Below are 19,865 nucleotides of genomic sequence, written 5' to 3'. Positions count from 1 at the left end.
TGTGGAGAAACTTCAGCGGAAACAACACAAAAGTCAAAGTCAAGATACTTTTATTGTAAACTTTTGCATTGATAATGAGACATCTAAAGAATGAAAATTATCAGCACAGAATCAATATAACAAATCCTTTCCATCAAATCTTTGTGTTGACAATAGCTTTGCTGTACAGTGCTTAAAGATGCAATGAGTAATGTTTACTGAATGTCCAGTGACATCTTTGACATTTGAAAAGGACTAATTACAATAGTGTCACAAACCACACTTCACATTTCCAGAAAACAAAGATGGTAATTAATCACCATTTACCAAACAATTGACTGTTTGGAAAGCAGATCTAACCGTTACCCCAAAAGGACACAACATAGGGTGTTTTCACATTTGTTTCCTTTCAGGCGATATTTGTGAACTCTGTGCAGTTCGCTTAATTTATTGTACATTGTTAACACTCCAGAGAAACTCAATCCCCTCAAAAGAGCCCCCGAAGCGAACCGAACAGAGATCATCTCGAGAGGTGGTCTGAGTTGGGTTCGCTTGAATTCTGTGGTCCGTTTCCCATTTTTAGGACAATGTAAACACAAAAGTCCCCAGGTTCGCTTGTAACTATTCCCACACAACACACTAGACTACAGCAACACCGTTTCCCCTGCCATAAACCCTTACATTGGTGCCACGAGAGATGATGGAAGAAAACAAATGTGAGGTGTTTTTGGATATTGACTAGCAATTGTCAAGGATGCACAGAAATTGCAAAATGTGTGGAGTTTTTAGTTCAGATTATTGGTTTGCAATATGTGCTCTATATGCTAAGAGAGTTTTATAAGCTGTTTATTGATCGTGAGGTTTAAATAGTGTGAGAAGACAACATATTTGGTGAGAATCACAACCTATAAAATCTATTCTAGCTCTTAAAGGGGCCTACATTGGGTGTAAAATGTTCAATTACAGCATTATTTAATCTGCAGTTACTCAATTGCTATTTGTTCTGTTACCAATAATATTTACAAGTTAATCGTATCTTCTGATTACAGTTATGTCTCATATTTGAACTAAAAGCCATCTATTAGCTTCCAAACTGTAAGTATGTATATCTAGCTGTCCCATAACACATTGTGATTGAATGGCTTGTCCTGCATTGAGTGAATGTTGGAAAAAGATGTTGGTTATTTTCAAAACATAGCAATGTGAATGCAAAAAAAGAGGACTCAGTCCACAAAATAGGTGAATAAGTGAAAATACCAGTTCACACTGGTAAAAGAGTTGAGTCCTCATGCAAAGGCAAGGGCAGTGTAACTACAAAGATAACAACATTTTGTTACCCTCCAGTTGACTTTAAAGAGGACTGATATCGGTTATTTTAAAAGAGGACTATATGTGAATACACCCTTAGAGTGTGTTACAACATCTACAATGTTAAACATAAAAAAAACATGTACAGTGCATTCTGAAAGTATTCAGACCCCTTGACATTTGAGACGTTACAGCCTTATTCTAAAAGGAATTGTTTTTTCCCCCTCATCAATCTACACAATACCCGATAATGACAAAGCAAAAACAGGTTTAGAAATGTTTGCAAATGTATAAAAAAAAGGAATATACCTTATTTACATAAATATTCAAATCCTTTGCTATGAGCCTTGAAATTTAGCTGTTTTCATTGACCATCCTTGAGATGTTTCCACAACTTGATTGGAGTCCACTTGTGGTAAATGCAATTGATTGGATATGATGTGCACACACCTGTTTATATAAGGTCCCACAGATGACCGTGCATGTCAGAACAAAAACCAAGCCATGAGGTTGAAGGAATTGTCCGTAGAGCTCCGAGACAGGATTATGTCAAGGCACAAATCTGGGGAAGGGTATCAAAACAAAATTCTCCAGCACTCCCGAAGAAGTTTGGAACCACCAAGACTCTTCCTAGAGCTGGCCACCCGGCCAAATTGAGCAATCGGGGGAGAAGGGCCTTGGTCAGGGAGGTGACCAAGAACCCGATGATCACTGACAGAGCTCTAGAGTTCCTCTGTGGAAATGGGAGAATCTTCCAGAAGGATAACCATCTCTGCAGCACTCAACCAATCAGGCATTTATGGGTGTGGCCAGACAGAAGCCACTCTACAGTGAAAGGCACATGACAGCACGCATGGAGTTTGCCAAAAGGCACCTAAAGAATCTCAGACCATGAGAAACAAGATTCTCTGGTCTGATGAAACCGAGATTGAACTATTTGGCCTGAATGCCAAGCGTCACGTCTGGTGGAAACCTGGCACGATCCCTACGGTGAAGCATGGTGGTGGCAGCAACATGCTGTGGGGATGTTTTTTTAGCAGCAGGGACTGGGAGACTAGTCAGGATCGAGGGAAAGATGAACGGAGTAAAGTACAGAGATCCTTGATGAAAACCTGCTCCAGAGCTCTCAGGACCTCAGACTTTGGCGAAGGTTCACCTTCCAACAGGAAAACAATCCTAAGCACACAGCCAAGACAATGCAGGAGCGGCTTTGGGACAAGTCTCAATGTACTTCAGAGGCCCAACCAGAGCCCGGACTTGAACCCTATCGGACTTCTCTGGAGAGACCTGAAAATAGCTGTGCAGCGACGCACCCCATCCAACTTGACAGAGCTTGAGTGGATCTCTAGAGAAGAATGGGAGAAACTCCCCAAATACAGGTGTGCCAAGCTTGTAGCGTGATACCCAAGAAGACTCAAGGCTGTAATTGCTGCGAAAGGTGCTTCAACAAAACACTGAAAAGGGTCTGAATACTTATGTAAATGTAACATCATTTATTCATTTTTTGGGCTCAAATTTCTAAAAACCTGCTTTTGCTTTGTCATGATGGTGTTTTGTGTGTATATTGTTTGAGGGGGAAAAAATAGAATCAATTTTAGAATAAGGCTGTAATGAAACAAAATGTGGAAAAAGTCAAGGGGTCTGAAAGGGGTACTTTTCAAATGCTCTTCCAAAAAGAGAACAAATAAAACAGGACAGATTGGAGTAACAGTTTAAAAGTACGACAAGTTCGTAATCTATTCAAAAGGCACATTTTTGTAGTACTGTACAATTTGGGGGTGGGGGGGAGAAAAACGTATTCCCTGGATATATTCAAATAATATAAATAATACATTTTTTAAGGAAAAAAAGTTCATGTCAACGTTAAACAAATAATCCACTGAAGGAATGAAACACCTCTCAAATTGGTGATAGTCTGTTCTATGATTATTTTCACCATGGCATGATTTAACTTCTGGTCCGAAATTGTGTTGTGCCGCGTCATCACGATAAAGTTTTTGTCTTTGGAGACAGGCAATAACAAACTAGCATATTTCATAATTCTTTTAAAACAATTACCTGCACTCCAGATTGCCAAATCAGACAATAGATGACATTGACATACTAGTCTAGAACACATCCAACAGTCTATATTGTCATGACAAAGTATATATTTCATTCAAACTCAAAGTGCACCGTCAGATCAATGTCCTTTAGCTACCATCACGCAAAGCGACCTTCGCAGTGCAGGCAGGGTCATTGCATTGCCATAGCAACCCCACTCACTATTTTGAGCAAGTTGAGCAGGTTGAACATGGTGAGATTGTAACTCCTAAAATTAATAGTGTGTTTCAGGGATTTTACAGCTGACTAGCTACTTCACATGCTGATATTGATTTTGATATTATCGTGTGTAGCTATGTTTTGTAGCTAGCCAGAAATCCTGTCCAGAGAGAGCGCCAACAGATTCCTACAACAATTATCATATGTTGCTTCCTGCCTTATAACGACAAAATGCAAAAGGCGTTATTTAACAATGTAAATCATAGTAATTAGGGGTTTTGTGTGGATTATTCCTTTAACCATTGCTATAGCTATTAAGACAACTATGGTTAACTCAGAAACAGATATCGTACTCTTCAGACCAATATCATCAAAAGCAATTATATACAATAGTGGAATTGTGAAAATATGTATTGACATTCACTTCACCCCCCTGGCATGATGTATGTAATGCTCATGTAGCTCTGAGACGTCACTAAATGTTACCCAACAATCCGCACACTCAAAGGCATCATACCCCCACTTTTTGCCCCTTGGTATCACAAATGTTGAGGCTCTAAAGAAAGCATCATGATCACCCTTAGACTTGTCTCGTATTTGGGCTGGTACATTCTGAGGACCTTTATCCAGGGGACAGGGTGAGGGTGGTTCATCTGTCGGCATGTGTGTGGTGTCTGTTTGGGGCTTTGGTGCACATTGAGTCGGTTCATCAGTAAGAACACATGAGGAGGGATATGAGGGCTGAGGTAAATCGGAGTTGCTTGCCTCACAACAATCATTGCTAGGGATGATTTGCCCTTCATGTTCAAGGGACACAGTGTTACAGGGTGTGTCGTAGACTGAGGATAAGCTAATGTTTAGAAGCTCTTGAGGCTCTTCTTCTGTGTCTGAAATAATGACTGATGGCTGTGAGGATATTTTAGGGACGACATAAAGACGATCAGGGTTAGGATACCTATACATGTTCCTTTTCTTTGACGGAGGAATTGGTATTGTCTGAGGGGATAGCAGCGTGACTCTCTGTCTTGGCTTGTTTGAAAGCTTGGAGGTAAGGAATGCAGAAACATAATTAGCTGAACTGCTGCTATATGCTTTTTTCCCCCCAATTAGATGGCAAACCTGATGGGCTTGGAGCAAGTCTGTGGTTGTAAATCTGGCATTACATTTTCCACAGCGATATGGAAATAGAAGTGGTTCCAATGGCCCTTTAGGGAGAGGGATAACAGGGCGGGCTTCGTGAGCCTTCAAGTGATTCTGTAAGGCTTGGTTACTAGGAAATGGGAGCATGCAAGGGAGACAGTAGTGCGAGCTAGCACCTCTGTGTAAAAGACGATGTTTCTCCAAGTTTCTGAAACCGGTGAACTCCTTTCCACACGTGTCACATTTCAGGCTTTCACGCGGCTGGTGATTTTCACACAGATGGGTTTTTAAGTCTTCTTCAATGACATAGGTTTTGGGACATAATGGACAAGCATATGGTCTCTGTGCTGCATGTTCCTGCATGTGCTCCCTATAGGAGCCAAAGAAGCGAAACTCTAAATTGCACTGATTGCATGAGAAGCTACAGCGTTTTTCTCTGTGTAGTCCCTGATGCAACCAGAGCTTGTTCCACTGGTTAAAGGATTTTCCACATTGTCCACATGAATACCTGTCACAAGGGGCATGGGTCTGTAAACAAGAGCGAACACCTGCAGGCTGTTGAACCACACGTACGGAATTACATCTCATTACAGAAGGGGAAGATAGAGCAGGACTTGCACACATGGAGTTTGAGGGAGAAGGATGGGGTCTGGGGTCTGGGGTCTGGCAAGCAGATTTGGGGTTTTGTGGGAGCACATCAGAGGAATACTCCTCCATAGTTTCCGGAGGTGGCAGAGGCTCAGGCTCCTTACATTGGGGATGCTGGTCATCCAAAGATAACATTTCCTGACTATCATTGTACAGAGAATCAATTTCAGGCTCAGGCGTCTGATTCTGCAGAGATTGGGGTTCATACCAGACCTGTGACAAGGACGAAATGCATGCCCTCTCCTCTCCACTTGATTTGCAACAAACTTTACAATGAACACATAATTCAGTGACCTGGTCATACCGTTGTCCACAGACCTCACAAAGGTTTGGCCTGTTATTAGTGTGCGTTTGTAGATGAAGAATGTACTGACACCAGTGACGATTAAGTTGTTTGCAAATCTGACATTTAAAGTACATCGGGGTATTAATCTGCCCATCAGTCCTTTGCTCCACCAGGAACCCCTCAATGTCAACCTTGTTTCCATCTCCTTCATATCTAGCCTCAAAACACACTTTGGAAACTTGATGTGTGCGCAAGGATGAGAAGACGCTAAAGGCCTGTCCACATTGGTTACAGAAGAAAGGCATCTCTCCTGAGTGCATATGAGAGTGGGTTTTAAGCTCCCTAAGCAGAGCAAAGCCTTTTCCACACACAGAGCAGGCATACGGTTTAACAGGCCAGTGTGTTTTTTCATGTGCATTGAAACTTAAGAACTTGCTAAACATCTTGCCACAGACTTTGCAGGTGAAACGACTCACTCCACTGTGTGTTTGCAGGTGCATCTTCAATGTGGCCTTGCTGAAAAAATATTTGAAACAAGTGGAGCATCTAAGGGTTTTCCTGCCATTAAGAGAGACTGGGGAATCTATATAATCAGTGCAAGATTGGATCTGAATTTCTCTGGCTCTTCTCGTTTTATTAATCAAGCTGAACCTCTTGGTGCCCTTCATGTGGATCTTTAAATGATCAATCAAGTCATCTTTGTTTGGAGACTGAGTGACGCAACATGGGCATTGCATGAGTCCATGTTGTTTGTGGATGTTTGAGTGCGAGTTGAGCTTGGAGAGCTGAGCAAAGCTCTTGCCACACTTCTGGCACCTGTAAGGCTTCTCACCTGTGTGAATGCGCTTGTGAATTGTGTATGCTGATATGTGACGAAATGAGCGACCACAGAAGTGGCATGACATTGGTTTCCTCGTCTTAAAATTTTGTTGAAGTACACTTGAATGCTGTAATTTAGCACGAGCTGTTAGGAGTTGATCTCCACAGTTGATCTCCCTAACATTAACTACATTGTAATCATTTGTTACTGCTTTCACTTCTTGTGCTCTACATTCTTCTTGTTCAACACTTTCCAATGTGTAATTTTCCATTAACGAATTACAGAGGCTAGTGTTGAGTCCAGTCTTGTCAATGGTAGACTGAATCAAAACGTCAAGCCTATCCCCGGAGTTCACTTTGGAGAGTGGTCGTTTGGATTTCACTTTTGTAGCCCATCCAGTTTTATTTCTCCTGCGTCTCTTCTTAACGCCAGTCACTTTATGAGGTAATTTTGTGAGATGGGGTGTTAATTGGGTAGATTCAATTGGCTGGATTCCTTGTATCGGCCCTGCATCAACAGAGAACATTGTTTCTGAAGATATTTCAAATTCTTGCCCTGAAATACTGGGGGAAATAGTCACAGTTTGTGAGGAGAAAATGTTGCTGGATACATCAACGATCTCCCATATGTCATCTTGCTCTTGTTTAAGAGCAATGTCTTCAATCTTCATTGCCTTGGATGCTTTAGTGTGCCTTATTAAGGTTGACGACGCTGGGTTCAAATTGTGCTTTTTCCCTCCCTTAGAAGTTCCCTTTGATTTACAGCTCTGTGTCTTATTCACAGAAAGTTCCCCGCTAGTGTTTGACTTCTGCTCTCCACATGACAGCCGTTTTGCCATTCTCAAAGTTCTTTTCTTGAATGGCCGACCTTGTTTATTTTTCAGTGCTGTTATGGTGGTCTGAAAATCTTGCCCCACCATCTCTTTTACAACTGATGTGGCCACTGTCGGTTCTTCCGTAATTGTCTTGGATTTTTTCTTACCCTTGTTCTTCATTCTCTGATTCTCCAGTAAGGACGAGTCCACTAATACAGAGCTATCACTAAGATCATCTTTAGGATTTAGGACTTTTATATCTGCATTAACAAAATCAGTACTTCTGGTGTCAACTTTTCGCTTTCTTTGTATTTCTGATATATTGCTGACACACAGAGATGTTTTTTCTGGGGACATATTACTGCATTGCTGTTCACTGGGAACGTTGGTGGTAGATGACATTTTTTGCAATCTCTTGGAAAAACAACCACCTTTTTTACGTTTTGGAATCACAGTACTGATTGTGTCTATTGCAATAGACATAGAGCCCCCTGCTTCATCTATAGGGACTTGTAAAATTAATTTGTCATCTGTTAATGCGTTGCCATCCTTCACCTGAGATTGGCTGTGTTTACTTTGTGGATTCACATCGTCTATTTTGAGAATTTTGCCTTTCTTCCCTTTGCCGTCTTCTTTCCCCCTATTTTCTGGGCTTTTTTCTTCCTCAATGAGTTCCTCTTTTACAAATGCTGATAATAATTTGAGAGACATGTTGTCATCTGTGATATGGGTAGGGTTATTGGTGAGATCTGATGCAACCGATAGAATTACTTGATCTTGCATCGACTCAGTTGTGATATGTGAATTAGATGTGTAGGGCAGTCTGGAATTTCTTCGATTGGATTTTGGACAGCTTGATCCAGTAATTTTTTTTCTCACTTTGGAGATTTTATAAGTATCAAGAATATTCTGAACCTGGTCCACATGTGTGAAATTGGTAGCCATTTCAGAGTATCCATATTCCATTCCAAGAGAAAGTTTTGAACTTGGTGGGGTTGGAGTTATCTTCATTTTCTTGCATGCCTTTGAAATATACTTTTTTTGTGTGGGTGTGACACATCCACTGTTAGATTCTGACTTGATCTCTGATGCCAGCGAAGAAACTTGGTTGGGATGTTTATCTGAGGTAAGAGTTGCTGATTGTTCTGATATGAAAACATTGCTGTCCTCTTCTTTCAGATTCTTTTTTGACCCCATACGTGGTTTGCGCTCTGTTTCCATATGTTTTTCCATCACTGATGTCACTGTTTCTTTTTTATGTTTAACTACATTGTTATTGCTTTTCCCATCACACTTTCCTCCTTGCTTTGCATGGATAAGGTTGGGAGGCATTTCAAGACATCCATCTTCTGCTCCAAGAGAAGGATTTGAAGTTAGCATAGCTGCTCTTTTAGCGTTTGCTGGGGGTGCTTTTAAAGGGAGGTCTCTTTTCCTGGATGATTTTGACTTATTTGTTGTTGCCATTTCAGGTATGATATGTTCCATTCCTGATTCTGTCTTTGTCTCTGATGCTAGCAAAGAAACATGCTGTTTTAGCTGGCTGTCTGAGATAGTGGATTCTACTTGATCTGGTTTGGAAACACTACAGTCCTCTTTTTTTAGCTTCTTTCTTGGCCCTTTACGCTGATGTGGTTTGTGGGCTGCTGTTTCCAAATGGTAATCTGTCATTGATATTTCATGCTTTACCACATCATTATTGTTCTTTCCATCACTCTTTCCTCCTTTCTCTGCTTGGTTAAAGTGGGGAGGCATTTCAAGATATCCATCTTCACCTCCAATAGAAGGATCGGAAGTTAGTACAGCTGCTTTCTTATCAGTTTTAGAGAGTTTCCCTTTAAAGCATGCTTTAGACTTATTCTTTGTTGCCGTTTTGGGAACAGTATGTTTCAAGCCTGATTTTGTCTTTCTTGATGACAGAAAATAAGATTGAGGTAATTTACTATGGTTATGCTGTTCCAACAGGTTATCCAAGGCAGGAAAGGTTGTTGGTTCTAATGGAGCCACATTATCAGTCTCTTCTTTTAACTTTTTTTGTTGATCCTTAGGTTTGAGTGGTTTGTGGAGATCCTCAATCACTGCATCTATAAATGCTTCCACATGTCTCATTTCATCCATTTGTGGGATTTCAGGACTTCTATGTTTCTCTCCAGAGTAGTTTATATCCAGAGTTGACACCTGTGCTTTCTCAACTTTCTGTGAAGGTATTTTTCTTTCTTGACAAGTAGTGGAATTCTTCTTAACTCTTTTGGATGGCGCATGCACTGTGTCAGATGAAGGACCTGAAGTTGGCATAGATGCTTTCTTATGATTTTTCAATAGGCTTTTTGACGTATGTTTCTCTTTCATGCATATTTTCGACTTTTTGGGTAGGGCATTCTTGATTCTGCCCGATTCTGTCTTTATTTCTAATGTCAGCAAAGGCGATTGAGATAATGTACTATGGTTATGTTGTTCAAACAGGTTATCCGAGGAAGGAAAGGTTGAGTATGCTGATGCAGAAATATCACTGACCTCTTTTTTGTGTAGATCCTCGGTCACTGACTCCATCACTGCTTCCATTTGTCTTGTATGATCCACTTCTGGCACATCAGGACGCATATGTTCCATTCCAAGTGAAGAATCCAGAGTTGATGCAGAAACATTGCTGGCTTCTTCTTTATTTTTGTTTCTTTGATCCACATGTTCCAGTGGTTGGTGAACATCTTTAATTACTGACTCTATCACTGCTTCCACTTGTCTCATTTGATCCACTTCTGGCTCATCGGGACGCATATGTTCCACTACAAGGGAAGGATCCAGAGTTGGCACCTGTGCTTTCTCAACTTTCAGTAAAGGTTTGTTTCTTGCCTTACACATCTTTGGAATATTCTTTGTAACCGTTCTCGGTGTCGGGTATACAGTGTCAGATTCTGTCTCAATCTTTGATGGCAGTAAAGGCGTTTCCTGAGATGCACTGTGATTTTGCACCTGCAACTGGCAATCTGAAACAGGAAGGGCAGTTTGATCAGATAATAGGACAAGTGCCTTTTCTGTACCTTTTTTATGTTGAACCCCACGTTTCCGTGATTTCTGGGAGTGTGGCACAGTAGGTGCTGAAGTCTTGGAATACACCTCATCCCTATTAGTCTGGGTATGTATATCTCCCTGAGGAAATCCATTTGTACACGGCAATTCTGATACACCACGAGTTCTAGGCACCCGTTTGCATTTACTTTTGGATCCAATGTCTTTCTTTGTTTCTTTGTCATTCCCTGTATAAGCAATCTCAGCAAGGGCCTTGGAATCTAGTGCAAATATTGGAGGATGTGGGACTGCAGTGGTCATGTTTTTGTAAAATGGTGTGTTTTTCTTCAGGGGTTTTCCACCTCTGTGACTTTCCTGTTGAGGGGAAATATCTGCACTACATAGAGGAATGACAGACAACGGTGAGATAAGAGTTGTGTCCTCCAATTTGAGAATGGGTTCAATAAGATAGGATGAAACTGGTAACACTGGTTGGGTGGGCGTGTGTGTGAGGATTTGCATCTTTTGAACAGTTTTTGGGGTTGTTTTACACGTTCTGCTGGATTTTCTTGAGGTGCTTGTAGGTGAATTTGATGCCACGGTTCTTGTATCCGTCTTCTTTACTTTTGACTTGGGGGGGTGATAGGCAGGGACCTGCTGGAATTTTGGAACACACTCTTCAATCATGCCACAGTTCTCCGTATCATTAGATCCACCTTCCTGTGCTATCGCTAGCAGTTTAGCCATTTTAAACAATGTCTTTTTCTTGAATGGTCGACCAGCTTTCCGCTTCAATTTCAGCACATCCTCAATACTCTTCAGTCCTGAGAGAGCTTGAGTTCTCGGAGTCATTTCCCCCTGGTTTCCTACAGCTGATGTGTTAGCAGTGACATTATATTTGATTTCCCTCCTTATGTCACTTGGTGCCTCCTGGTCTTTTTGAGTGATAGACAAGTCAAAGCATCTAGACATCACACCAGGACTTTTACCACTCCCTTCTATAAAGTTTTTGGAGGGTTCTCTTTTTCGGGGTTCCTTCAAATTGTTCTCGACATCCAAGACACCAGTGTCTGAAAAGAATTTGGGCTCTGTTTTTATGTCAGATGATTGTAGTGGAGTTGCATCTTGAGAGAGTCCCAAATTACAATTTTCTTGGGGTGTAGCGCTGCTACTCTGTGACTGAGTGGTCAAGAGGCTGCTCGGAGTCATTCTGTTTCTTTTGAACGCCTGAGTCCTTCTATTTCCTGCTTTGGACGTTATTGCTGTATTTTTTCCAGGTATCTTTTGTACTTTCAATGCATCCTCTGTGTTATCATCAAACGAGCAGACAGTTTCCGACAGCACCAATGTGTTTTGTGCCAGAGCTTGTACTATAGGAGAATCTTTCCCCTCTGCGGCAGTGGTCAATTTCAGCGCCGGGACTTCTTCTTCTGCTTTTTGTGTGGTCTTTGAAGTTCTCTGTCCTCTGGGCGGTTGGATAAATTCCATAGAAATGCTTTGTCCAGTTACTTGAGATTTAGATATGTCATCTGAATGTGAAATAGTAAGGTGGTTTGAAGAATCAGATGTTGAATTGCTTCCAAAGCTTGTGGCACTTGAGGTAGTTGGGGGAAATTCTAACATTTCATCCCATTTCTTCTCATCCGTTTGTTTGCATGAGGGTGTTAGATTATCCTTATTGCGAGTCACCCTGGATATTTCTGTAGCATCTGAATCCCATTTCTGGGCAATTGCTGAAAGTTTAGCCATTTTCACTAGAGTTTTCTTATATGGCTGACCAACTTTTCGCTTTTGTTGCTTTTCCATCACAGGCAAAAGTGATATTTTCTCTTTTCCTTTTTTGGTTTCCAAAAGTGTTAACATTTGATGGGATACATCAGCATAGGCTTTCACATCCACTACCGCTCTTGAATATTGTCCGGGGTCACTTAGAGAAGAGTCTGATAAAGAAGATTGCTGTAACTCAAGGTCTATGGGTGACTGTGTGACAGTTCCCTTTATATTTTTTGACAGATTGCTTGAAAAGGGGGAGAAAGAAACTATAGTACCGATCCCCACTGCAGCAGAATCTCTATTGGTCTTCTTTTTTACATCAAATCCAGAAGCCAAAATACAACTTTCCTGAACATTGGTTAGGCCCACAGGGCATAATCTTTCTAAGAAAGGGGAACACTTATCTTGGATGACTTCTGTTGCCCCTCGTTGAAGATCTTGAGCCATGATCTTTGAATGACTGTGGATGTCCGAAAAAGGACTAGAGTCATCTTCATTCTTCACCTTAAATTCGACCATATTCTTCTTATATGTTTTGTCAGTCAGGACCTCTTCTCCCCCTTCTGCTCCCTTTTGACAAAAAATGAGAATGGAGTACAAATAAGTGATTATTATTGAGGTTGGAATAAGGTCTATAAAACATTTACATTTTTGCTTTGTAATGTTGTTTAAGGATGTCCTACCTTGTGTTCAGTGATTTTCTGACATGAATAGCTTGGTATATTTCTAGTTTCATCTGTTGAGTAGTCTCCTGCTTCATCTATGCTGTCCCAACTCTTCTCCATGTTGTCAAAGGCTTCCAGGAGAACTTGGACAAGAAGTTCATCTGCAACCTTCATATGAGAAACAAACATAAAATACATTGTCCACTATGTTCCAAATAGAGCAATCTACACAACAACACTTATTTAAGTAGCACGTATGCCAAAAAAAAAAAAGTATGTTGGCAATGGCATCATTATGATTAAAATAGCCTTCTAGGATATATCATTTTGAAAAATATGAAATGTACTTACTGCAGATCATATCCAGACACCTTCAGTTATCTGGGAAAAGACAGGTTGGTTGGCTATGGCTAAAATATAAGAATTAATTATATGACATTTGTAAACACACTAACTTTTGTTGTTGAATTTGTGATACATCATTTGATATATTGTAATATTAGTACAGTATAATGTAGTCCAAAGGCCGGCAGAGTCGTTTCATCTTACCATCAAAAGGGAATATATGCAGCCGCTATACACTTGTTTCCCGTGGACCTGTTCGTGGATAAAACATTATCCATTCAGGCTGCAAAGCGGTCAATCTCCTCCTCAACTCAATTTAATGGCGAGAAGGGGGGGACAAAAAAATCTTTATGAAACACAATTTTCTACTACCATGCTACAATGCTAATACTAGTCCCGGATGCTAGCCATAATACTAGTATCACATTCAGATAATCAGGTTGCAGCAGTCTGTTTTTTCACTACTAATCTGATAGTTTCAAAACTGTATCGTGGACAGGGACTAGCATTAGCCACTGTAGCATGGTGGTGGAAAGAAAGTATGCAAAGAAAGTATGCATAATTTCCTAGTTTTTTTTATGCCACCTCGCTATTAAAACTAGTTAAGGCGAGAATGTTTCATGTTCGAACCTGTCCATGGAGGGGATACGTGTATAGCAGGCTGCATAGATTCCCATTGGACGGTCAGAAGGAACGACTCAATATCGCCATCAGCCGGCCTTTTGGGCTAGGCTAACTATAACGAAACAAACAGTGAGATTTACTATGAACCAAATCCACCCTGCACCATCCTAATTGGTACAGTCCATGAAACACATGCATGCTTGTGACCACAACAAATAGTCCATATTATTGTACACATTGATTTTGTGAGTGCACTGTTTTCAGATTAATATTGTGTAGCTAATTAATTTAGCCTGACGCATAGCCTAGTCGGTGGACTGGAGAACATAGCTAGCCGACAGGGTTTGTTTATTCAACTGGCTAGGTTGGGGGTGAAAAAGACTAAACTGCCATCACACCAGATGGTTTATCATTTTAATTTATGTAGTTTAAATTATACAAGCACGTGTCACTCGGCACAGAATCATAACCTCTCTAGCTACTAGTGTAACGTGTAGCCTAACTGTAGCTAACGCAGGGCTACCATCACCGTACATTCCCACTCCCCCCGTTTCATATGCATGCACGTACCATTAGCTAGAACGTGAACTCGTGAAGTCTCTGATCTGCACAATTACGAAATCGAGAAACCTTTAGGAAACAACTTCAAAGACGCCCATTTCGAAAGTAATTTCATTCGAATTTGTTTTCCTCTGAGAACCATCTGAGGACCGGAAGTTGGTGTCTAACCATGCGCGACATAAGCACCGAGTGGGTCCAATAAATGGAGTAAACGTTCCACCAAACTTTTTATTCCTGACCAGCCACGAAGATATGTTTCTATTAAATTTGACTTTTATTCACCACATTCTGCTTTTCAAACAATTAAGCTTCAGAATCCTATAAAAATAAAGCCGAAATAAATCATATTTTGGTTTTTATTGAGATTTTAAAAAAAACATCAACAAATAAAACAAATCTTGACATTTCACTTTATTACAGCAAACTTTCAAAATATTTTCTCTGGAACAAAACTCAAATTCACATTATCCTCAAATTAATGTTTGGTGGCTTCACATACCTATTTCTAATTACAGAGATAGATGCAGTATGTTTTACAATATGTATGTTTTTATCTGTATAGTTCAACTGCATTGTCAAAAACATTATTACAAGACAAGAACATTGAATTAATCGAAGCAACATAGAATAAGAGCCAGACCAAGTTGAAAACATGAAATTGTAAGAAACTTGTTACAGGAACGTGAAATCATACAAATTATAGATTTTGCTGTGTACCTCAATTACGATTTCTATATTACAGAAATTACAAAGTTGCAATGCAGTATGAACTGATATTGTCATGCACACAATTCATTAAAGAAATGAATAGCAGGCTAGAAGACATGTTTAACATACATGCAATCCTGAACAACATTTACATACATCTTTGCCCAGTCTGTGAAACCAAGCCATCCACTTCAGTTGAAAGCCAAGTAATAAAAAACAAGTAAAAGAGTTGACAGCTAACAGATAACAAAGTCTTAAAAATAACTATGAGTAGTGATGTTTAGTGAATTACAAGGATGATACTCACTAACAAAAAACCCTCACAGTAGACAATAACTATACATCTTCTGGGAGAAATCTTAGTGATGATTGGATTGGAAGTTCACAGTTACTGTCTTGACACCACAAGGTGAAGTATGCAATGACCCAAGTGAAAGAAAGTGCAACTATGTTTAATGGCGCCGCCCCCAAATGGCACCTTATTCCATTATTCTACTTTTGACAAGGGTCCGTAGGCTCTGGTCAAAGTAGTGCACTTGATAGGGAAGAGGGTACCATGACAGTGACACTAACAAAATCTGTATCGAAACAAAGATGGCTGGGAAGGAGAAGTTGTTACATTCAAAGCTTTGGCAATTAAGGGAAATAAAATTACAAGACATTAGCATTTAGAAAATTGCAGACCCTCAGGAGAGATAAGGCAACAATTAAAAGTATGTTATTCATTATTTATTAATTACAGCAAACAAAACACTGATTTAACCCATTTTAGCTTCTTATTTACCTATATGAGTAAATAGACAATTGATTCATACATTCCTAATCTTTCCCACATTGTAACATTTCGGATGGAGATGAAGAAACATCTCAGTTAAAGCTCAATGAGAATATCATGACCTAAAGGATGAGCATGGAATTAGAAACAGTATCCAAATGGGATAAATCTGCACAGACCAATACATTAACAACTGTCAATGAAATTGTCTTCACATCATTCGAGCTATGAAAAAAAAAAAAAAAAGATTCACATGGTTTCCACAAACCATCAACAATAATAGCAAGAGCAAATAGACACGTAGGTTAATTGAGAAAACTAAAGAGTTAGGTAAAAGCTATCCCATTAATAAAATTTTAAAAACATGTCCATTCATCCTACAAGATGCTACTGATATTTTGTGTTTCCCGGCAACAAGGTGTGTTGTCTTGTTCAGTCTGCTCCACCTAGGTTCCTTTTACTTTATAACCTTTTTGGTTGAGCCAGGCTTCCTGCCCCTCCTTTTAGAAACAACCCCCACCTTCTTTAGGGCTGCCGCCACCTTACCAGGTTTGCTAGCCTTGTGATGATCACTGTGTGGATTTATTTCCTCTTCAACTGGAGACAAGTCTTCATCCTCATTTTTCTCTGCATCTTCCTCCTCCTCTGAATCATAAGTTGTATAATCAACTTTCACAGTCTTTCTCCTGCCTCTTCGCCTCTGGGCTTGGATGGCAGCTTCATCTAACACATTTGCTTTACCATTGGTGCAGCGGTAAAGCTTTACTATTGGAGAAACAGTGCACCCCCGTTTGGCTGGGGGTGCACTATTGGAACTATCCTTCTCTGCTGCTCTCTTGGCATTGTTTGCTAGTACGGAGCCTAAGGGGCGGCCCCTCTTTCGCGGGGAACCATCTTTAACGGGTGGCTTGGAAACTTTAGAGGTTGGAGGTGGGTTATTCCGTAGGTGGGCACCTTTACCTATTATTGCCTTGCGTGGGCGGCCTCTTCCCCGTGGCTCGGCAGAGGTGGCTGGGGGATCCATGCAGGGATGGATGTGCGGCCTTCCGAGAGGCTTCGACACTCTTGATCCCTTAGGTTGGCTTTTCGGTTTCTTTCTCTTTTCTTCCTCCTCAGTTGATAGCGGGTTCTTCCTCGGCCTACCCCTTTTTTTTGGTTGTTTAACTTTTTGGGGCCGGCCATGCTTCAGAGGTGCAGTTGGCTCTGCTGAAACAGCATTAGGGTCAACCACTTTACGTGGCCTGCCTCGTGGCTGCTTGTCTAGTACCCTCAGTATCTTGGGTGTCTTAGAGCCTGATCCTTTGGCCCTTCCCTTTCCCCTCTTAGGTGGTATGGGGTTGCCATTAGACAATGCTTCACCTAACTCCTCATCACTACCAGTATCAGAGGCAATTATCTGTCCTTTTTCCGACACTGTTGCCCCTTCTTCCGACATTGTTGCCCCTTCTTCCGACATTGTTGCCCTTTCTTCAGACATTGTTGCCCCTTCTTCAGACATTGTTGCCCCTTCTTCAGACATTGTTGCCCCTTCTTCAGACATTGTTGCCCCTTCTTTCATCTGTTTTCTTGCAACCTGGCTCCTTTGTTATGTCCTTCCAGCTCACTTTCCTGGAGGGCTAGTGAACTACTTAGGGCTTCCCACTGTAAAACACACATCTCGAGAAAGTTACAAAACAAACAAATGTTGTTTGTGCACCCCCTCATTGCTTCATAAAACTGACCTACATGGGCACGAGAAAGTGTAGCTAACATGTATTGCAACATGCACAGCCTAAACACTGATTTTGTGTTTACTGATTTTTAATTTATGTATATGGTAAGGTGCACAATACTAACAAAATCTGATATGAACGTCTCCATGACATCCCTAATTAAGGTTACTGCATTCAAGCGATTCTGAAATCTAGCTAGCTAGTATCCTGAATCAGTGATTGTTTTGCTTAGTAGTAGTTATAACTTTACCAGCTGTTCGAAGAAACATAATATGAATATTTTAGGACAGGGTTTCCCACACTCGGTCCTGCCCACCCCTGGGTGCACATTTTGTTTTTACCTAAGCACTAAATAGCTGATTGAAATAATCAAAGTTTGATGATGAATTGGATATTTGAATCAAATAGGTAGTGCTTGCGAAAAAACGCGCACACAGGGGGAGGGAGGGGCCCAGGACCGAGTTTGGGAAACCCTGTTCGAGAAGTAACGTTAACTAGTTAACTAAATGGACTTGAAAATAAACTAGCTAATTGGCTCTACGTAGCATCGCCAGCTATTTCGCTAGGTAGCTACCTAACTAGTTATCTTGACAAAGCCAACTAACTAGCTAGCTAGTTAAATAAAGGTTAAATAAAACATATAAAATATAAAAGCTAACATGCAGTAGCACGAACGCTTGCGACAGCCATGGATAACAAGCTAGCTAGCTGACGCCGTTAGCTTGCTAGCGAAGCTAGTTTAATGAAAATACCACACTGCGCAGCATACGCCTCACCTTGGTAAAATCCTTGGTTAGATATCGTTTAATCTCATGAAAGTTGACAGATGGTTAATTTGTCCTTGTTGTTGTTTTTTTAGCTAGCTAGCGATGTACATTTCAAACGGAAGTTGTGGGGGCTGATTTGGAAACCCCTACTACTAAGGGCAAGTGGGACCACTTTTTTCAGTTCCGATCCTTGAAATCAAAAATCTGTTGTCTATGACCTCTTCCTTCACACTTGTGGTTAGTGCTACACCTAGGGAGTTCGCCATAGTCTTTGATGCTATTCCATCTGGAACTCTCATGTCGTTTAGAGTTGTAACCAAACCTCATTTTCTTGACCTACTCTCGATTAATCCAGTTGAGTCTCCAATGGGAAAAATGTGTTTCTCCTTACTTCCTCAGAACAACAGGTCTATCTATACGTGCTTTATTTCTAAGGGATATTGTATCCATTCCTTATGTAATATCTGTTGGGAAAAAGTCTGGTTATTATCACACAAATACCTGCTTGTTAACAAGGTCAATGAACAAGGTCAAAGAGGTCTCTTTCAGAATGATCCATAAGTATTACCCTGCAAATCATTACCTGAAGAAACTCAAAAAAGACATTAACTGTACTTTTTGTGTTGAGCATCCAGAAACAGTTTTGTATGTATTATGGCATTGTCTACATGCAAAGAAATTATGGAAAAATATTCATTGTTTTATAATTGTTCATATTCTTGATGACTTTTGTTTTTTTTATGGGAGAATGTGCTGCTCGGTTTCCTTAACTATAAAAAGGATACAGAAAAACAATGTAAATTCACTAGTGAAAAAACACTCTACTGTGTTTTCTATAAGGAATTCGAGCAGTACATTAAGACCATTCTACATTCTTCCAATAAGAAAGCTGTTCACCTCTTTTCAATTTTCGCCTAAAATTACATACCCAAATCTAACTACCTGTAGCTCAGGGTCTGAAGCAAGGATATATATATATTCTTGGTACCATTTGAAAGGAAACACTTTGATGTTTGTGGAAATATGAAAGGAGTGTAGGAGAATATAACACATTATATATGGTAAAAGATAATACAAAGGGAAAAATCAACCGTTTTTAAAATATTTTTTTGTACCATCATCTTTGAAATGCAAGCGAAAAGCCATTATGTACAGTTGTGGCCAAAAGTTTTGAGAATGACACAAATATTAATTTCCACGAAGTTTGCTGCTTCAGTGTCTTTAGATATTTTTGTCAGATGTTACTATGGAATATGGAAGTATAATTACAAGCATTTCAATAAGTGTCAAATACTTTTATTGACAATTACATGAAGTTGATGCAGAGAGTCAATATTTGCAGTGTTGACCCTTCTTTTTCAAGACCTCTGCAATCCGCTCTGGCATGCTGTCAATTAACTTCTGGGCCACATTAACTTCTGGGCCACATCAATTAACTTCTGGGCCACAACCTCTGCAATCTGCTCTGGTATGCTGTCAATTCACTTCTGGGCCACAGCCACATAATCAATGCTTGGAGTTTGTCAGAATTTGTGGGTTTTTACTTACTTTTTACATACTACTTCTGACACCAATGTAGCGAACGGAGGGACTGGGCCGCGAACGGCAAACACCCTACGGCTCATGCCAATAGGATTAGCCCACTTGTTGGGAATTGCAGGGACTTAGGGACCTA

General features: G+C 40.4%; 2 protein-coding genes across 3 annotated transcripts; both read right to left on the bottom strand.

The window, feature by feature from the left end:
* Positions 1 to 2,809: 2,809 nt before the first annotated feature.
* Positions 2,810 to 14,408, bottom strand: LOC118946457. 2 transcript variants are annotated; one of them, XM_036970882.1, is made up of 4 exons: positions 14,238 to 14,408; positions 13,050 to 13,108; positions 12,717 to 12,866; positions 2,810 to 12,603 (listed from the first exon to the last, which is right to left on the bottom strand). In XM_036970882.1, the coding sequence occupies exons 3-4, from the start codon at positions 12,816 to 12,818 to the stop codon at positions 3,970 to 3,972; spliced, it is 8,736 nt and encodes a 2,911-aa protein (XP_036826777.1). In that variant the 5' UTR covers positions 12,819 to 12,866; positions 13,050 to 13,108; positions 14,238 to 14,408; the 3' UTR covers positions 2,810 to 3,969. The 2 variants fall into 2 exon arrangements, with proteins under 2 accessions (XP_036826777.1, XP_036826778.1); XM_036970883.1 differs by having other exon boundaries at positions 13,050 to 13,079; positions 14,238 to 14,402.
* A 158-nt stretch (positions 14,409 to 14,566) lies between these two features.
* Positions 14,567 to 18,555, bottom strand: LOC118946456. Its single transcript, XM_036970881.1, has 2 exons — positions 18,200 to 18,555; positions 14,567 to 17,352 (listed from the first exon to the last, which is right to left on the bottom strand). The coding sequence occupies exon 2, from the start codon at positions 17,267 to 17,269 to the stop codon at positions 16,169 to 16,171; it is 1,101 nt and encodes a 366-aa protein (XP_036826776.1). The 5' UTR covers positions 17,270 to 17,352; positions 18,200 to 18,555; the 3' UTR covers positions 14,567 to 16,168.
* Between the last annotated feature and the right edge of the window lie 1,310 nt (positions 18,556 to 19,865).

The sequence above is a fragment of the Oncorhynchus mykiss genome, chromosome 32 (assembly GCF_013265735.2).
Source record: "Oncorhynchus mykiss isolate Arlee chromosome 32, USDA_OmykA_1.1, whole genome shotgun sequence".
In the NCBI taxonomy this organism is placed as follows: domain Eukaryota; kingdom Metazoa; phylum Chordata; class Actinopteri; order Salmoniformes; family Salmonidae; genus Oncorhynchus; species Oncorhynchus mykiss.
The sequence above is the reverse complement of the archived record's forward strand: the minus strand, read 5'-3'. Positions and strand labels throughout refer to the sequence as shown.

Excerpts from the sequence above, each read along its gene's own strand:
- LOC118946457 (XM_036970882.1), bottom strand. The coding sequence starts at position 12,818 with ATGGAGAAGAGTTGGGACAGCATAGATGAAGCAGGAGACTACTCAACA. Across the intron at positions 12,604-12,716 it reads AGAAAATCACTGAACACAAG|GGAGCAGAAGGGGGAGAAGA; the intron begins GTAGGACATCCT and ends TTTTGTCAAAAG.
- LOC118946456 (XM_036970881.1), bottom strand. The coding sequence starts at position 17,269 with ATGAAAGAAGGGGCAACAATGTCTGAAGAAGGGGCAACAATGTCTGAA.